Source organism: Crotalus tigris, unplaced genomic scaffold, assembly GCF_016545835.1.
Source record: "Crotalus tigris isolate CLP2741 ecotype Arizona unplaced genomic scaffold, ASM1654583v1 scf7180000023879.76400, whole genome shotgun sequence".
In the NCBI taxonomy this organism is placed as follows: domain Eukaryota; kingdom Metazoa; phylum Chordata; class Lepidosauria; order Squamata; family Viperidae; genus Crotalus; species Crotalus tigris.
The window spans coordinates 62471-76400 of NW_024100244.1; the positions used below are offsets into that span (position 1 = coordinate 62471).

Sequence of the window (13930 nt, forward strand, 5' to 3'; positions counted from 1 at the left end):
ATGGGGAACGAGGGCCATATTTCGGACTCGTGGCCTTCAATTCCCAGAATTCCTGAGCTTAGGAAGTCCACAAGTCATAAAAGTGGCCCTCGTTCCCCACCCCTGGTTGTTCTGCCTCCTGGATGCGCTGCTCCTTCCTGTACGCCACCCCTTCCCTCTGATGTCTTCCTCCTTTTAGGACCTGTAAGGACCCACCCCACTTTGCATCTTAAGAAGGCAGAACTCTTGGAATAATTCTTCCAACAGGAATCCTTTATTAAGAGGAAGTGGTTGCAGGCGTGCTAGACAGGACTTGGGGTCCAAGCTCTCCCATTCAAGGTTTTAAGGGGTTCCCCAGCAGTCCCACCCAATCACTCCCCCTTCCAGTGATAGTTTCAGGCATCACAATTCCACCCCCTTGCTCCTTTCTTCCGTCTGTATGGAGACTTCAGATAACTACATGAAAGGTAATTAGTTCTCTTTGTCATGATAAGGTTCTTTGATGCTAGTTACATTCAAAGTCTTCCTTTGAAGTTGCAATAAACACATTCAACTTCTTAGGAGTATACTGAAGGAAGTGAGAGCCATAAAGCCCCTTTGTTCTCCCCCTTCTCTCCCTCTTATGGCAGAATCCAGAGAAGGCAGAATTGGGAGTTTCTATATTTGATAATTAAAGATGAAATATAATTGGATTCTGACAGGACCTTTATCACCGGACGGTGACCGCCTGCAGCGCCATGCTCACCAGCTTGCTGTCGGAGGCTCCCAATTTGGATTCCCTGCAGGAGATCTTGATGGTGAGGCTTACTCTTGTTCTGGCTGGTTGCAGTGGTCGGCCAGAGGTTCAGACGGGACTTGGCAATGTGGTCCACCCGTCCTTCCCAAGGACCAGGGATAGGCAGACGTTGCCGTTGGTTGGCAAAGTATTGTCACAGCTGCGGAATGGAACAACTCGCCAGGGGACAACTCGACAATTCAGTTTAATTATTTAGAACAGTTAAAACGTTGTTTTAATTTTTGTCATTCGCATTTCATTTTGTCCCTCTTTTGGCATCCTTTCTTTAATGATGCTATTCCACTATTTCTCCGATATTAGCGTAATCCTTCATTTAGTGGCTGTTCGAAGATACAACGGCACTGAACGGCTGGTCAGAAGGTCGCAAAAGGGGACCGTGAGACCCCGGGACCCTGCAACCGTCATAAATATGAGTCAGTTGCCACACATCCGAATTTCGATCCTGTGACCACGAGGATGCTGCAACGGTCCTAAGTGTGAAAAACAGCCACGACTCCCTTTTTCAGTGCCATTGTAACTTTGAACGCTAAATCCCAATAGCCCTTATCCTTATATGCCGCTTTACAGTGCTTCTACAGCCCTCTCTAAGCGGTTTATAGAGTCAGCATAATGTCCCCAACAATCTGGGTCCTCATTTTACCGACCTCAGAAGGAAGGAAGGCTGAGTTGACCTTGAAACGGTCAGGACTGCGGGCAGAATTAGCCTGCAATACCGCATTCTAACCACTGCGCCAGCAGGGCTCTAAATGAACTGTTGTAAACCGAGGACTGGCTTTATTCCAAAAATCTTCAATTACTGGTCTAGTTTTGAGTCTAGAATAGACCTAAACTGCCAAATGTCTCAACTTCATTTGGCTCCTTCAATTTTCTCCCCAGTGCTGGCAAATTCTGTGGATCTTCAAACTGTTAATCACAAATTCTTTCTTTCTTTCTTTCTTTCTTTCTTTCTTTCTTTCTTTCTTTCTTTCTTTCTTCCTTCCTTCCTTCCTTCCCTCCCTCCCTCCCTCCTTCCTTCCTTCCTTCTTCTCTTTTTTTTTCCCCTGGCAGCACACAAATATCTGGATTGAATCTCCCAAGATTCACGAGAGAGAGAGGGCCATTAAAAGCACCCGGTACCTCCTGAAGTTTGTTTCTGAACAGACAGATTTCGACGTAAGTCACAGTTCTGGATGAGAAGTGAAACTTTTTCAGAGGAAAAATAAGTAAGAAAGTCCAGTTGTCTTCTGGAAAAAGTGCCTTTGGGATGTGACCAGGATGTTGTCAAGAGTCCTGCTCGAGCAGCAAGTTGGAGGGGAATTAATCCACAGTCCCTTCCAGCTCGGTATTTCTGTGATTTTAAGCTTTTCTTATTCTAAGGGCCTGGGGGTCTCCAGCGTGGCTTGCTTGGCAGACGGAGGGGGGGAACGTAGTTCCTGCCAGGCTCTGGGCTGGCCTCACCCCCTAGTGACTTCAGACTCTCATGATGAAGCAGCACATCCCACCTTCGTCGCCACTGTTAAGATTCGGATCTTGAAAGCATTAAGCGAGAGGAGTGTTGAAACAGCAACAAGTTTATTTAACTCTGAACAGAAGCAACTGAAATAGCTGCTGCGCAACTATTTATATGGTCAGCCTCCAGGCAGCAGCCAATAGGCTTAAAGTAACAGTTTCCCGCCCAAAACCTAATTACCAGCCTGGAGACAGCCAGTCTGGCTTAAGTAACAGCAGCCGTTACATTAGACATTAAGCAAGTTATTCAAAGCAGTTGTGACCAATACATTACACTAATCTTCTATGATTCTATGAGTCTAAGGTTCTATGATTATAAGGTTCCATGATTATAAGATTGTATAATTATATAATTCTATGATACTGAGATTCTAAGATTCTGATTCTATGATTCTAAGATTCTATGATTATAAGTTTCTATCATTCTATGATTCTGTGATACTATGATTCAAAGATTCTATGATTCTAAGATTCAATGATTATAAGTGTCAGAATCCAATTATATTTCATCTTTAAGCATCAAATATAGAAAACCCCAATTCTGCCTTCTCTGGGTTCTGCCAGAAGAGGGAGAGAAGGGGGAGAACAAAGGGGCTTTATGCAACCACTTCTTCTTAATAAAGGATTCCTGTTGGAAGAATTATTCCAAGAGTTCTGTCTTCTTAAGATGCAAAGTGGGGTGGGTCCTTACAATAAGGTTCCATGATTCTAAGATTGTATAATTCTATGATTCTGTGATTCTAACATGGTACGATTCTATGATTCTATGATTCTGTAATTCTAACATGGTACGATTCTATCATTCTATGATTCTGTGATACTATGATTGTAAGATTCTATAATTCTAAGAATCTGTGATTCTAAGATTCTATAATTCGAAGATTCTGTGATTCGAAGATCCTGTGATTTGAAGATTCTATGATTATAAGGTTCCATGGTTCTAAGATTGTATACTTCTATGATTCTAAGATTCTGTGATTCGAAGATTCTGATTCTATATTAGGCTGAAAGCTTCATGAGCCCCCTTCTCTTCTTTCTCCTCCTTTCTCCTTCCTTTCATTAGACCACAGCTGACTTTTATCTGCTGGGGCAGCTGGTGGCGTTGCTGGGCCTGCACATTGGCGACAGTGTCAAAGAAATTGGCCAGACCTCTGCGGAGGCCGCCTACCACCTCCACTGCATCATCCTGAACAAAATGGGTGAGAAATTTTGACTCCCTCGCCAAGGGACTGCCGTGCTCTAAGGAGACCGCAGATGCACGCTACCCAGGAGAGCAGTGGGTGGCACAGCCTCTGGCTTGACCAAGACCCTGGGCACTGGGCTTGGCAGAGTTGCCTTGAATGTGCAATTGATATTGGCTTCTCTCGGGGCCAGGGGTCCTTTTAAGGCTGAGTTCTCACGTTACGTGGGACAGTTAGGCTAAGCACCTCAGGTCACCCAGCGCGGGATTGTCAGTCTTGGCCCACTGTTTGTGTCTTAGCGTGTTTTGCAAAGCCACATTTTAGTAATTGGATGGCTGGATGTATTGTGGGAAGGGAGAAAATGGGTTAACAAAGTTACTGATTGGGTGGACAGTGTTAAGGGAAAAGCTAAAGGACGAGTGCTTAGCCTTAGAATAAATTCTATGTTAGTTTTATAGTTTCAAGACCATTTCATATGTCTTCTCATGTTTTAATTGGGAGCCCTGCACAATCAGTTGAAAGGCAGGCAGTTGTACAAATGCTTTAAAGAAAGTAAAGGCTCTGTTAAATTTGGTGAGTTAAAAGCTTAACCCAGTGATTGTGAACCTTGGCAACGTTAAGACGTGTGGATTTCAGCTCTCAGAATGAAATCAATTCAGAGCCTAATGCTTAATTTGCACAACAGGCAAAATGTAGTCAGAGTTAAATCCAGTTAGATTCATTCGTTCGTTCATTCATTCATTCATTCATTCATTCATTCATTCATGTAATTTGTTTCTTATGTAACCCTGTTTATTTTCTCTTTAAGGTCCAGCCTATTGTGTTAATCTAAAAAAGGGATAGAGGGAGGGAGGGAGGGGACAGAGGGAGGGAAGGGAGACAGAGCAGGAAGGGGGAGGGAGGGAGAGGAAGAGAGAGAGGGAGAGAGAGGAAGGGGAGGGAGAGAGGGGGGAGGGAGGGAAGGGAGAGAGAGGGGGAGGGAGGGAGGGAGAGAGGGAGAGAGGGAGGGAGAGAGAGGAAGGGGAGGGAGGGGAGGGAGAGAGAGGGGGAGAGGGAGGGGGAGAGAGGGAGAGAGGAGAGAGAGAGAGGGAGGGAGAGAGAGAGGAAGGGGAGGGAGGGGAGAGAGGGGGAGGGAGAGAGAGGGAGGGAGAGGGGGAGAGAGAGGGAGGGGAGAGAGAAAGAGGGAGGGAGGACAGAGAGAGGGAGGGGAGGGAGGGAGAGAGAGGGAGAGAGGGGGGAGAGAGAGAGAAGGAGGGAGAGAGAGGAAGGGGAGGGAGGGAAGGGAGAGGGGAGAGAGAGGGAGGGGAGGGAGAGAAAGAAAGAGGGAGGGAGGACAGAGAGAGGGAGGGGAGGGAGGGAGAGAGAGGGAGAGGGGGGAGAGAGAGAGGGAGGGAGAGAGAGGAAGGGGAGGGAGGGAAGGGAGAGGGGAGAGAGAGGGAGGGGAGGGAGAGAGAGAAAGAGGGAGGGAGGACAGAGAGAGGGAGAGGAGGGAGCGGGGAGAGAGAGAGAGAGAGAGAGCATGCCTGCTTTAGCATCACCAACCCTAATGCAAAGATGCACCAGGCTGGGGTTCGAGAGTTCCCCTGCCCAGGTTCCTTTTCCTTTTAGCAAGAATTTTTGTCACCCTACACAGCAAGGCTGAGCTCGGACAGCCATTTTTTTCTTTGCAAATGTTTGTTTGGCAAGGTCCTCAGAACAGCAATATGTAACACACACACACACACACACACACACACACACACACACACACACATAGGGCCTGAGGATGGTGCCAGGAAATGACAGTTGGGTGGGGTTCTTAGTGCTCTCTGAGCCTGGCGGTTTTCTTGCAGACCTTTCAAGACCCAACTAGGAAACATCATCAGTGCTTTTCTCTGTGTTTTGCCCTCTCAGCACTGATGGCCATCATCACTTGCTGTGCAGGTTCTGAGGTGTTGCTTGATAAAAAAAATACAGGAAACCAGAAGTTCCCTTTAAGCTTTACATTTTTATTCAGCTGAACAAAGCCCCGAATGAGAAGAAATCCGTGTATTTATTCCTTCTGATTACATAAGCAATCCACCCGGCAGAGCTGACACACATAAGATCAAGATTTCGCCCCGTAAGTCTGGCACACTGTAGCTAAGAAGGGAGAAAGCAGAAGTAGCTAAAAATGTTCCCTTTGGGGGGTTTCCCTAAAGACCTCGGACGTTCCCGGGTGGGTTAGGACGTGGGCTGTTTTCCTTGCTGCCCTTTCACGACCTGCCTCCATGACTCTGCAAGGGCCCAAAGTCAGCAGGGCCCTCTGCACATATTCACAATTGATACTTCCTATGCTGTCTCCTGATTGGGATCAACACACTGATGATGTTTCCTAGCTGGGTCTTGAAACGTCTGCAAGAAAACCACCAAGCTCAGAGAGCAGCAGGAACCCCCCAGTTCAGCCCTGAGTTACACATTTTCTCTTCGGTTGGAACGACTAAACCAGCAGTTGGGCAAAGGATGTTCAGAGGTTCTGAAGGCCAAAATCTGACCTTGTGTTTTTTTCCCTCCCTACAAAGCTCAAGAGATGGAGAAGAAGAACAAAAACAGGAAGGGGCATAATGTGAGATGGGCCAAAGAAGATCTCCAAAGTTTGGGCCCTGGGATCTTCTATAACGACATCTCCAAAATGGCTAAGGTAGGTTTTAGTCCAGCCTTTTGCCTTCTTCTTCTTGACCTTCCTTTCTGTCCTCCTCCTTAGGACCTGGAGATGCTCCAAAAAGCCAGTGTAACAGTGGGGAGGGCATGATCCAAAGGCTGGAGTTTGGCTGTCCATCCCATACAATCCATGGGATGAATGTATAAGAATGGATTAGAATCAAGATCATGTGAAGGGTTAATACCACTTTGTAGTGCCTCAATAAGGCCACACTTGGAATACGGCATCCAGTTTTGGTCACCACGATGTAAAAAAGATGTTGAGACCCTAGAAAGAGTGCAGAGAAGAGCAACAAAGATGATTAGATGATTAGAGGGCTGGAGGAAGAACGATTGCAGAAATTGGGTATGTCTAGTTTAATGAAGACGAGGGGTGACAGGATAGCAGTGTTCCAGTATCAGTTCCAGTATCTCAGGGGCTGCCACAAAGTAGAGGGAGTCAAGCTATTCTCCAAAGCACCTGAAGGCAGGAGAAGAAGCAATGGGTGGAAACTAATCCAGGAGAGAAGCAACCTAGAAATAAGGAGAAATTTCCTGACAGTTACAAAAATTAATCAGTGGAACAACCTGCCTCCAGAAATTGTGAATGCTCCAACACTGGAGGTTTTTAAGAAGAGATTGGACAAGCATTTGTCTGAAATCATGTAGGGTTTCCTGCCTGAGCAAAGGGTTGAACTAGAAAACCTCTAAGGTCCCTTCCAACTCTGCTATTCTATTCTAATGGTCGGAAGAGGCAATCGCAGCTGCCATGTTGGCTTCTTTTTACCCACACCCTAATATCAATGAACATCATTGACGATATGGAATAAGCCCTGCCTCTCTGTACAATGTCCTTTCCCCAAATCTGGGTCAAAGTATTTGAACACCACCACTCCTTGTAGAGACAAGAAAGTCAAAAACCCTGATTCATCTCTGTGTGGTCTCCTTTTCTTCTCTCCAATAGGCCTTTGGTGAGCATCTCTCCCCCATAAACATCACAGACCTGATGCTGAGAATAATTGAGGCTCTCACACATGAGGAGAAGACCATTTGCCAGGCTGCTGGAGTACTACTCCTCTCCTTCCTGGAGGAATGTTGTATGGACATGGAGGAAGTAAGAAATGGAGGGTTTGGAGCAAAAGGGATATAGGAGATTTTGTAGAAAAGAAGGATGAGAATGGATGAGACCTTGTGCTCTGAGGCCCTCTTGGTGATGACAACACTTTGGCTGGTTTTAAGAAAGTTAGGGCTGGATGGGAGACCACCAGGTGATCTTAAGGCTGTAAAGTTGGGTAAACCTTCCAGAAGAAAGTAAGGGCAAAACAAAATAGCCATATTGTTTTCATGAAAACTTTATTTAGAGAGCCACTTGGATAGAGGGGTTTTTTTGGGCCCACAGTCACAATTCTGTGATGATATTTTGTCCCATTTATCTATTGTGGCCAGTGCAAATTCGGTTCCATGTTGTCCATATCACACGGGGCTTGATAAACGAGATGTTTTTTTCCAAAATGTAATGGGTGGGAGTGATCAACTCCACTGCATCTCCAGTGGAGACCGACACCGGAGCTCATCCCTCTGATCTCTTTTTTGCTGTAGATACCCAAGATCCTCCGGGAAATTTGTCAGCATCTGCCCAACATTAGTGAACCGGCCACGAAAGAAAAAACCCTGAAGTCCGTGTGTCACCTGGCATCTAAATGGGTGAAAGAAGTGGTGGACTTTCTTCTGGAACGCTCCCCGGATTGCGATCAGTAAGAACCTCAAGGAGATGAGGACTCCTGTTTTCTTACGGTCTACGGAGATTCTCAATCATTCGTGATAGTGGAGAATATCCGTAGCTGGGGTGGAGGACGAGGGTGGAGGTTCGTCCTCCGAGCTTCTGCTTCGTTTCTGAATGTTTCATTACCAGGCTGGGTAACATCTTCAGCGGAGTTTGTGGGATGTTGGTTGTTGCTTGTAAGGGCTTCAGGTGTGGGTGTGTCGAGTGAGGGTTTGTGAGTCATCCGTGATGGGCAGGGGGTTGGACTAGAAGCCCTCCAAGGTGCCTTCTAGGCCTATGAGCCTAGGAATGAGAGAATAACAGAGTTGTTAGGGATCCTGGAGGTCTTCTAGCCCAACCCCCTGCTCAGACAGGAAACCTTACACCATTTCAGACAGGTGGTTGTCCAATCCCTTCTGAAAAACCTCCAGTGTTGGAGCATTCAGAACTTCTAGAGGCAGGTTGTTCCACTGGTAAAATTGTTCTCAGTGTTAGGAAATTCCTCCTTAGTTCTGGGTTGCTTCTCTCCTTGATTAGTTTCCATCCATTTGTGCAAGTGATTTGTGTTGGTGAACAAGCCCTCTTGATGTGGACCCCCCCCCCCCGTGGGACAGCTGCCCCATATGCTGTGGCTTTGGGGGGGGCATGTAGGAATGAAAGAGGGGGAAGCTGAGCTGGTTTTCACCTTCATTGTGGTTTGCAGTGGTGGTGACTATCTTTAGCTCAGGTGAAGGAAGCGGGTAAAGATTCCTTCTCCGATCTTGTGGGTTGGTTTCCAAATGTTTCGTTACCAGGCTACGTAACAACTTCAGCAGAGTTTAGGGGATGTTAGTGTTCCTCTGTTTATAAGGGCTTTGTGTTGTGATGGGGAGGGTCTTGTGATGGGTCTAGTGATGGATCTTGTGATGAGTCAGTTGTGGGTCACGGGTGAAGATCTTGTGAGGAGTCCTGTGATGGTCACGTGCTGGTTGGGGGGAGTTGTGGTGGGTTGGTTGAGGGTCGGTGTCATCGCCGGTTGGCTGCGCAGTTGAATGCTGCAAAGGTCGTAAGGATGAAAACTGGTCATAAGTCCCTTTTTCCAATGCCGTTGTAACTTCAAACGGCCATTAAATGAACTGTTGTAAGTCCAGAACTACCTGCATAACTGTCCACGGAGATTCCCACTCATCCAGGTCCTCCTTATCCCAAAGTGCTTTTTCACCAGGCAACTGGACTTTCTTCTTTTTCTGTTTTCTTTGAAGACGTTTCGCTTCTCATCCCAGAAGCTTCTTCGGCTCTGACTGAAGGGGAACGGAAGGGTTTCATTCATTCTAGACGTCCAGGAGAGATTTTTGTCTTGTTGTGTAAGACTGAAGATGGTGACCCTGAAGACGCAGATAAGCTTCCAGGTAGCTTGAACGACTCGCAGAAAGAATGCAAACGACCAGCTGCCTGCAAGGAAGAGAAGTCCTTTCATTGCCCACCATCCAGTCAGAGCTGAAGAAGCTTCTTGGCTGAGAAGCGAAACGTCTTCAAAGGAAAAAACAAAGAAGCAAAAAAGTCCCGTTGCCTCGTGAAAAAGCATCTTTGGGATAACGACCTGTATATTTCTTTTCTTGGATGAAAGCCATTAGTTTGGCCATCACTGCAAGCTCCATCAGTTCTCTAATCCTTTCTTTCATTGGAGCTTTTTCACCTCTGGACTGACAGTCTCTTCTGAAAGGGGGAAAGAATCCAATTGATCTAAACCTATTTTTTTCCACCTCTGCAGAAGTGCAAGAGAGATCTGGAGGGCGCTGACAGAAGACCCACATTTAAAAAGGAAATTAATGAGAGCCCTCCAGAAAAGATTACAAGGAATGTTACGAGGATATCGTTGGCTATACGAATGATTGAGACTCTGCATAGATTTTAAGAAAACAGGAATCGTCATCTCCTTGGGGTTCTTACTGATCGCAATCCGGGGATACTCCAGCAGGTGGTCCACCACCTGGTTTACCCGTTTTGAGGCCAGGTGACACACGGACTTCTTTAGTGGCCGGTTCACTGATGTTGGGCAGACGCTGACAAATTTCCGTGAGGATCGTGGGTAGCTACGGCAAAACAGAGATCAGAGGGATGAGATCCAGTGTCGGTCTCCAAACCCTGCATTTCTTACTTCCTCCATGTCCATCACACATTCCTCCAGGAAGGAGATGAGTAGTACTCCCGCAGCCTGTGAAATGGTCTTCTCCTCATGTGTGAGAGCCTCGATGTTGTCATCAGGTCTATGATATGCGTGGGGGAGAGATGCTCACCAAAGGCCTATCAGAGAGAAGAAAAGGAGACCACACAGAGATGAATCAGGGTTTTTGACTCCCTTCCCTCTACAAGGGGGGGGGGTTTCAGATACTTTGTCCCAGAGGCAGGGCTTATTCCATGTTGTCAATCACGTCCACTGATATTAGGGTGTGGTTAAAAAGAAGCCAACTTGGCAGCTGCAATTGCCTATTCCTAGCCATTAGAATAGAATAACTGAGTTGGAAGGGGCCTTGGAGGTCTTCTAGTCCAACCCTCTGACATGGCTTCCCCATCACAAGACCCATCAGAAGATCTACACCTGTGACCCACACCTGACCCCTCAGAAGACCCACTCGACACATCCACACCTGGAGCCCTTACAAGAAGAATACCGACATCCACTATTTGCAAATAGTGGAGAGGTGGACCTTAGATAAGAAAGCGGGAATCACCTGAGCAGATGAAAATTTGGTAATTCAGATTAAAGATCAGAAATATGCTCATATTAAAGGAATTTATAATGAGTTAATAAAATTGGATTCGGAAACAGAGCTAGTAAAAGATTGTATGATTAAATGGGCTCAGAATATTCAGGAACCGATTTTATTGGATTTATGGGAGTTAATTTGGATTAAAAATGTTAAATTTACGCAGGCTCAAAATTTGAGGGAAAACTTTTATAAAATGTTTTATAGATGGCATCTGGATCCTAAAATGTTGTCTTGTATGTACCCGAACCTGCATCCTAAATGTGGGAGATGTGGTAGCTTGGATGCAACTTATTTTCATGTTTGGTGGACTTGTAAAAATATTAAAGCCTTTTGGATTATGATTTGGTGGAACATTCAAAAGGTTTTTAAGAGGAAGATTAAGTTTACTCCCCAATTATTTCTTTTGGGTATTTTTGTGGATTTTGATGCTAAAGAAACTATTTTAATGTTGAATTTTACAACAGCAGCAAGATTATTGGTGGGTCAATATTGGAAGAAAGACTCTCTGCCTTCTTTAGAAGAATGGGTATTTAAGGTTTCTAATTTAGCAGAAATGGCTAAAATTTCTGCTTATTTAAAGGATCATTCACAAGAGAGATTTGTTATTGTATGGAGAAGATGGATAGAATATGTTCAGAAGAAATATGGAACTACAAAATTTCATTTCTTTGATGAGTAATGGATTTGTTTATAAAATTATGATGTTAAAGTTTGAAGAGAGTTAAGGGTTAGTATGATTTTGGTTATTGTATAATTAGTAAACTTAAGTAGATTATGTTTAATATGTTTGTATAACCCTGTACTTGGCTCTGGGAAGCTGGGGGGGAGGGGAGGGGGAGAGGTGGGGGGAGGATGGTTTGGAGGTTAAATAAGTCAGATAAGTAGAAATAGTTGTTTTCTTTTGTATATAATATTGATGTTTTAACTTGGAGAGAGGAATTGCTCGGGCATTTCCCCTGGACCGCATCCGGAGTGAGAAGATAGGAGGAAGGGGCGAAGTAAGTAGGAAGGTTGAGGAGAAGGAGGAGAGGGGGAGAGTGAGGAAGAAGAGGGAAAGAGGTAAGTGAGAGAAGAGGTTAGAGGGTGGATGCGGTTTGAGTGGAAATGGGTGAGCAATACCGAAAGTTGTCTGTATAAATTTACTTTATTCTTTATCTGAAGTATTCTTTATGAATGTAATGAAAAATTGAAAATAAAAAATCTTTTACGAAAAAAAAAAATACCGACATCCCTCAAACTCTGCTGAAGATCTTACCCAGCCTGGTAATGAAATATTCGGAAACCAAGCAGAAGCTCGGAGGAGGAACCTCCACCCTCATCCTCCACCCGAGCTACAGATATTCTCCACTATCACGAATGATTGAGAATCTCCATAGATCGTAAGAAAACTGGAGTCCTCATGTCCTTGAGGTTCTTACTGATCGCAGTCCAGGGAGTACTCCAGCAGGTGGTCCACCACCTGGTTTACCTGTTTTGAGGCCAAGTGACACACAGATTTCAGGGTTCACTGATGTTGGGGAGATGGTGGTAAATTTCCGTGAGGATCGTGGGTAGCTACTGCAAAACAGAGATCAGAGGGATGAGATCCAGTGTCGGTCTCCACTGGAGATGCAGTGGAGTTGATCACTCCCACCCATTGGGGAAAAAAAATTGGCCCCCAGAATGTCAAAGTTTGCCTTACATTTTGGAAAAAAACATCTAGTTTATCAAGCCCATCTGATATGGACAACATTGTACTGAATTCACACTGGCCACGGTAGATGCACAGAAGCCCTCTATAAATGGGACAAAATATCATCACAGAATTGTGACTGTGGGTCCAAAAAAATCCCCTATCCAGATGGCTCTCTAAATAAAGTTTTCATGAAAACAACATGGCTATTTTGTTTTGCCCTTACCTTCTTCTGGAAGGTTTACTCAACTTTATAGCCTTAAGATCACCTGGTGGTCTCCCATCCAGCCCTAACTTTCTTAAAACCAGCCAAAGTGTTGTCATCACAAAGAGGGCCTCAAAGCACAAGGTCTCATCCATTTTCATCATTCTTTTCTACAAAATCTCCTATATCCCTTTTGCTCCAAACCCTGCATTTCTTACTTCCTCCACGTCCATCACACATTCCTCCCTCCCCCCCCCACAACCTGAGAAATGGTCTTCTCCTCATGTGTGAGAGCCTCAATGATTTTCAACATCAGGTCTGTGATTTCCATTGGGGATAGATGCTCACCAAAGGCCTATCAGAGACAAGAAAAGGAGACCACACAGAGATGAATCAGGGTTTTTGACTCCCTTTTCTCTACAAGAGGTGGGTGGGTTTCAGATACTTTGACCAAGATTTGGGGAAAGGACATTGTACAGAGAGGCAGGGCTTATTCCATGTCATCGATCACATCCACTGATATTAGGGTGTGGGTAAAAAGAAGCCAACTTGGCAGCTGCAATTGCCTATTCCTAGCCATTAGAATAGAATAGCAGAGTTGGAAGGGACCTTAGAGGTTTTCTAGTTCAACCCTTTGCTCAGGGAGGAAACCGTACATGACTTCAGACAAATGCTTGTCCAATCTCTTCTTAAAAACCTCCAGTGTTGGAGCATTCACAACTTCTGGAGGCAGGTTTTTCCACTGATTAATTGTTCTAACTGTCAGGAAATTTCTCCTTATTTCTAGTTTGCTTCTCTCCTGGATTAGTTTCCATCCATTGCATCTTCTCCTGCCTTCAGGTGCTTTGGAGAATAGTTTGACTCCCTCTACTTTGTGGCAGCCCCTGAGATACTGCAACACTGCTATCCTGTCACCCCTCGTCCTTCTCTTCATTAAATTAGACATACCCAATTCCTGCAATCGTTCTTCCTATGTTTTAGTCTCCAGGCCTCTAATCATCTTTGTTGCTCTTCTCTGCGCTCTTTCTAGGGTCTCAACATCTTTTTTACATCATGGCGACCAAAACTGGATGCAATATTCCAAGTGTGGCCTTATTGAGGCACTACAAAGTGGTATTAACCCTTCACATGATCTTGATTCTAATCCATTCTTATACATTCATCCCATGGATTGTATGGGATGGACAGCCAAACTCCAGCCTTTGGATCATGCCCTCCCCACTGTTACACTGGCTTTTTGGAGCATCTCCAGGTCCTAAGGAGGAGGACAGAAAGGAAGGTCAAGAAGAAGAAGGCAAAAGGCTGGACTAAAACCTACCTTAGCCATTTTGGAGATGTCGTTGTAAAAGAAGTCTTGGCCCAAACCGAGATAATCCTCTCTTAGCCATTTGACTGTATTCCCCTTTTTGTTCTTGGGCTTCTTCTCCATTTCTTTAGCT

General features: G+C 45.2%; 1 protein-coding gene across 1 annotated transcript; it reads left to right on the forward strand.

Moving 5' to 3' along the window:
- The first annotated feature begins 683 nt into the window (after positions 1–683).
- Positions 684–12091, forward strand: LOC120298432 (maestro heat-like repeat family member 5). Its single transcript, XM_039322198.1, has 6 exons — positions 684–776; positions 1823–1927; positions 3327–3462; positions 5985–6103; positions 7067–7199; positions 11991–12091. Exons 1-6 carry the CDS (start codon positions 717–719, stop codon positions 12089–12091), a joined length of 654 nt encoding a protein of 217 aa, XP_039178132.1. The 5' UTR covers positions 684–716.
- Positions 12092–13930: the final 1839 nt, after the last annotated feature.

Coding starts and splice junctions, on each gene's coding strand:
- LOC120298432 (XM_039322198.1), top strand. CDS start 717: ATGCTCACCAGCTTGCTGTCGGAGGCTCCCAATTTGGATTCCCTGCAG. Junction 777..1,822: donor CCCTGCAGGAGATCTTGATG/GTGAGGCTTACT, acceptor TTCCCCTGGCAG/CACACAAATATCTGGATTGA. Junction 3,463..5,984: donor CATCATCCTGAACAAAATGG/GTGAGAAATTTT, acceptor CTCCCTACAAAG/CTCAAGAGATGGAGAAGAAG.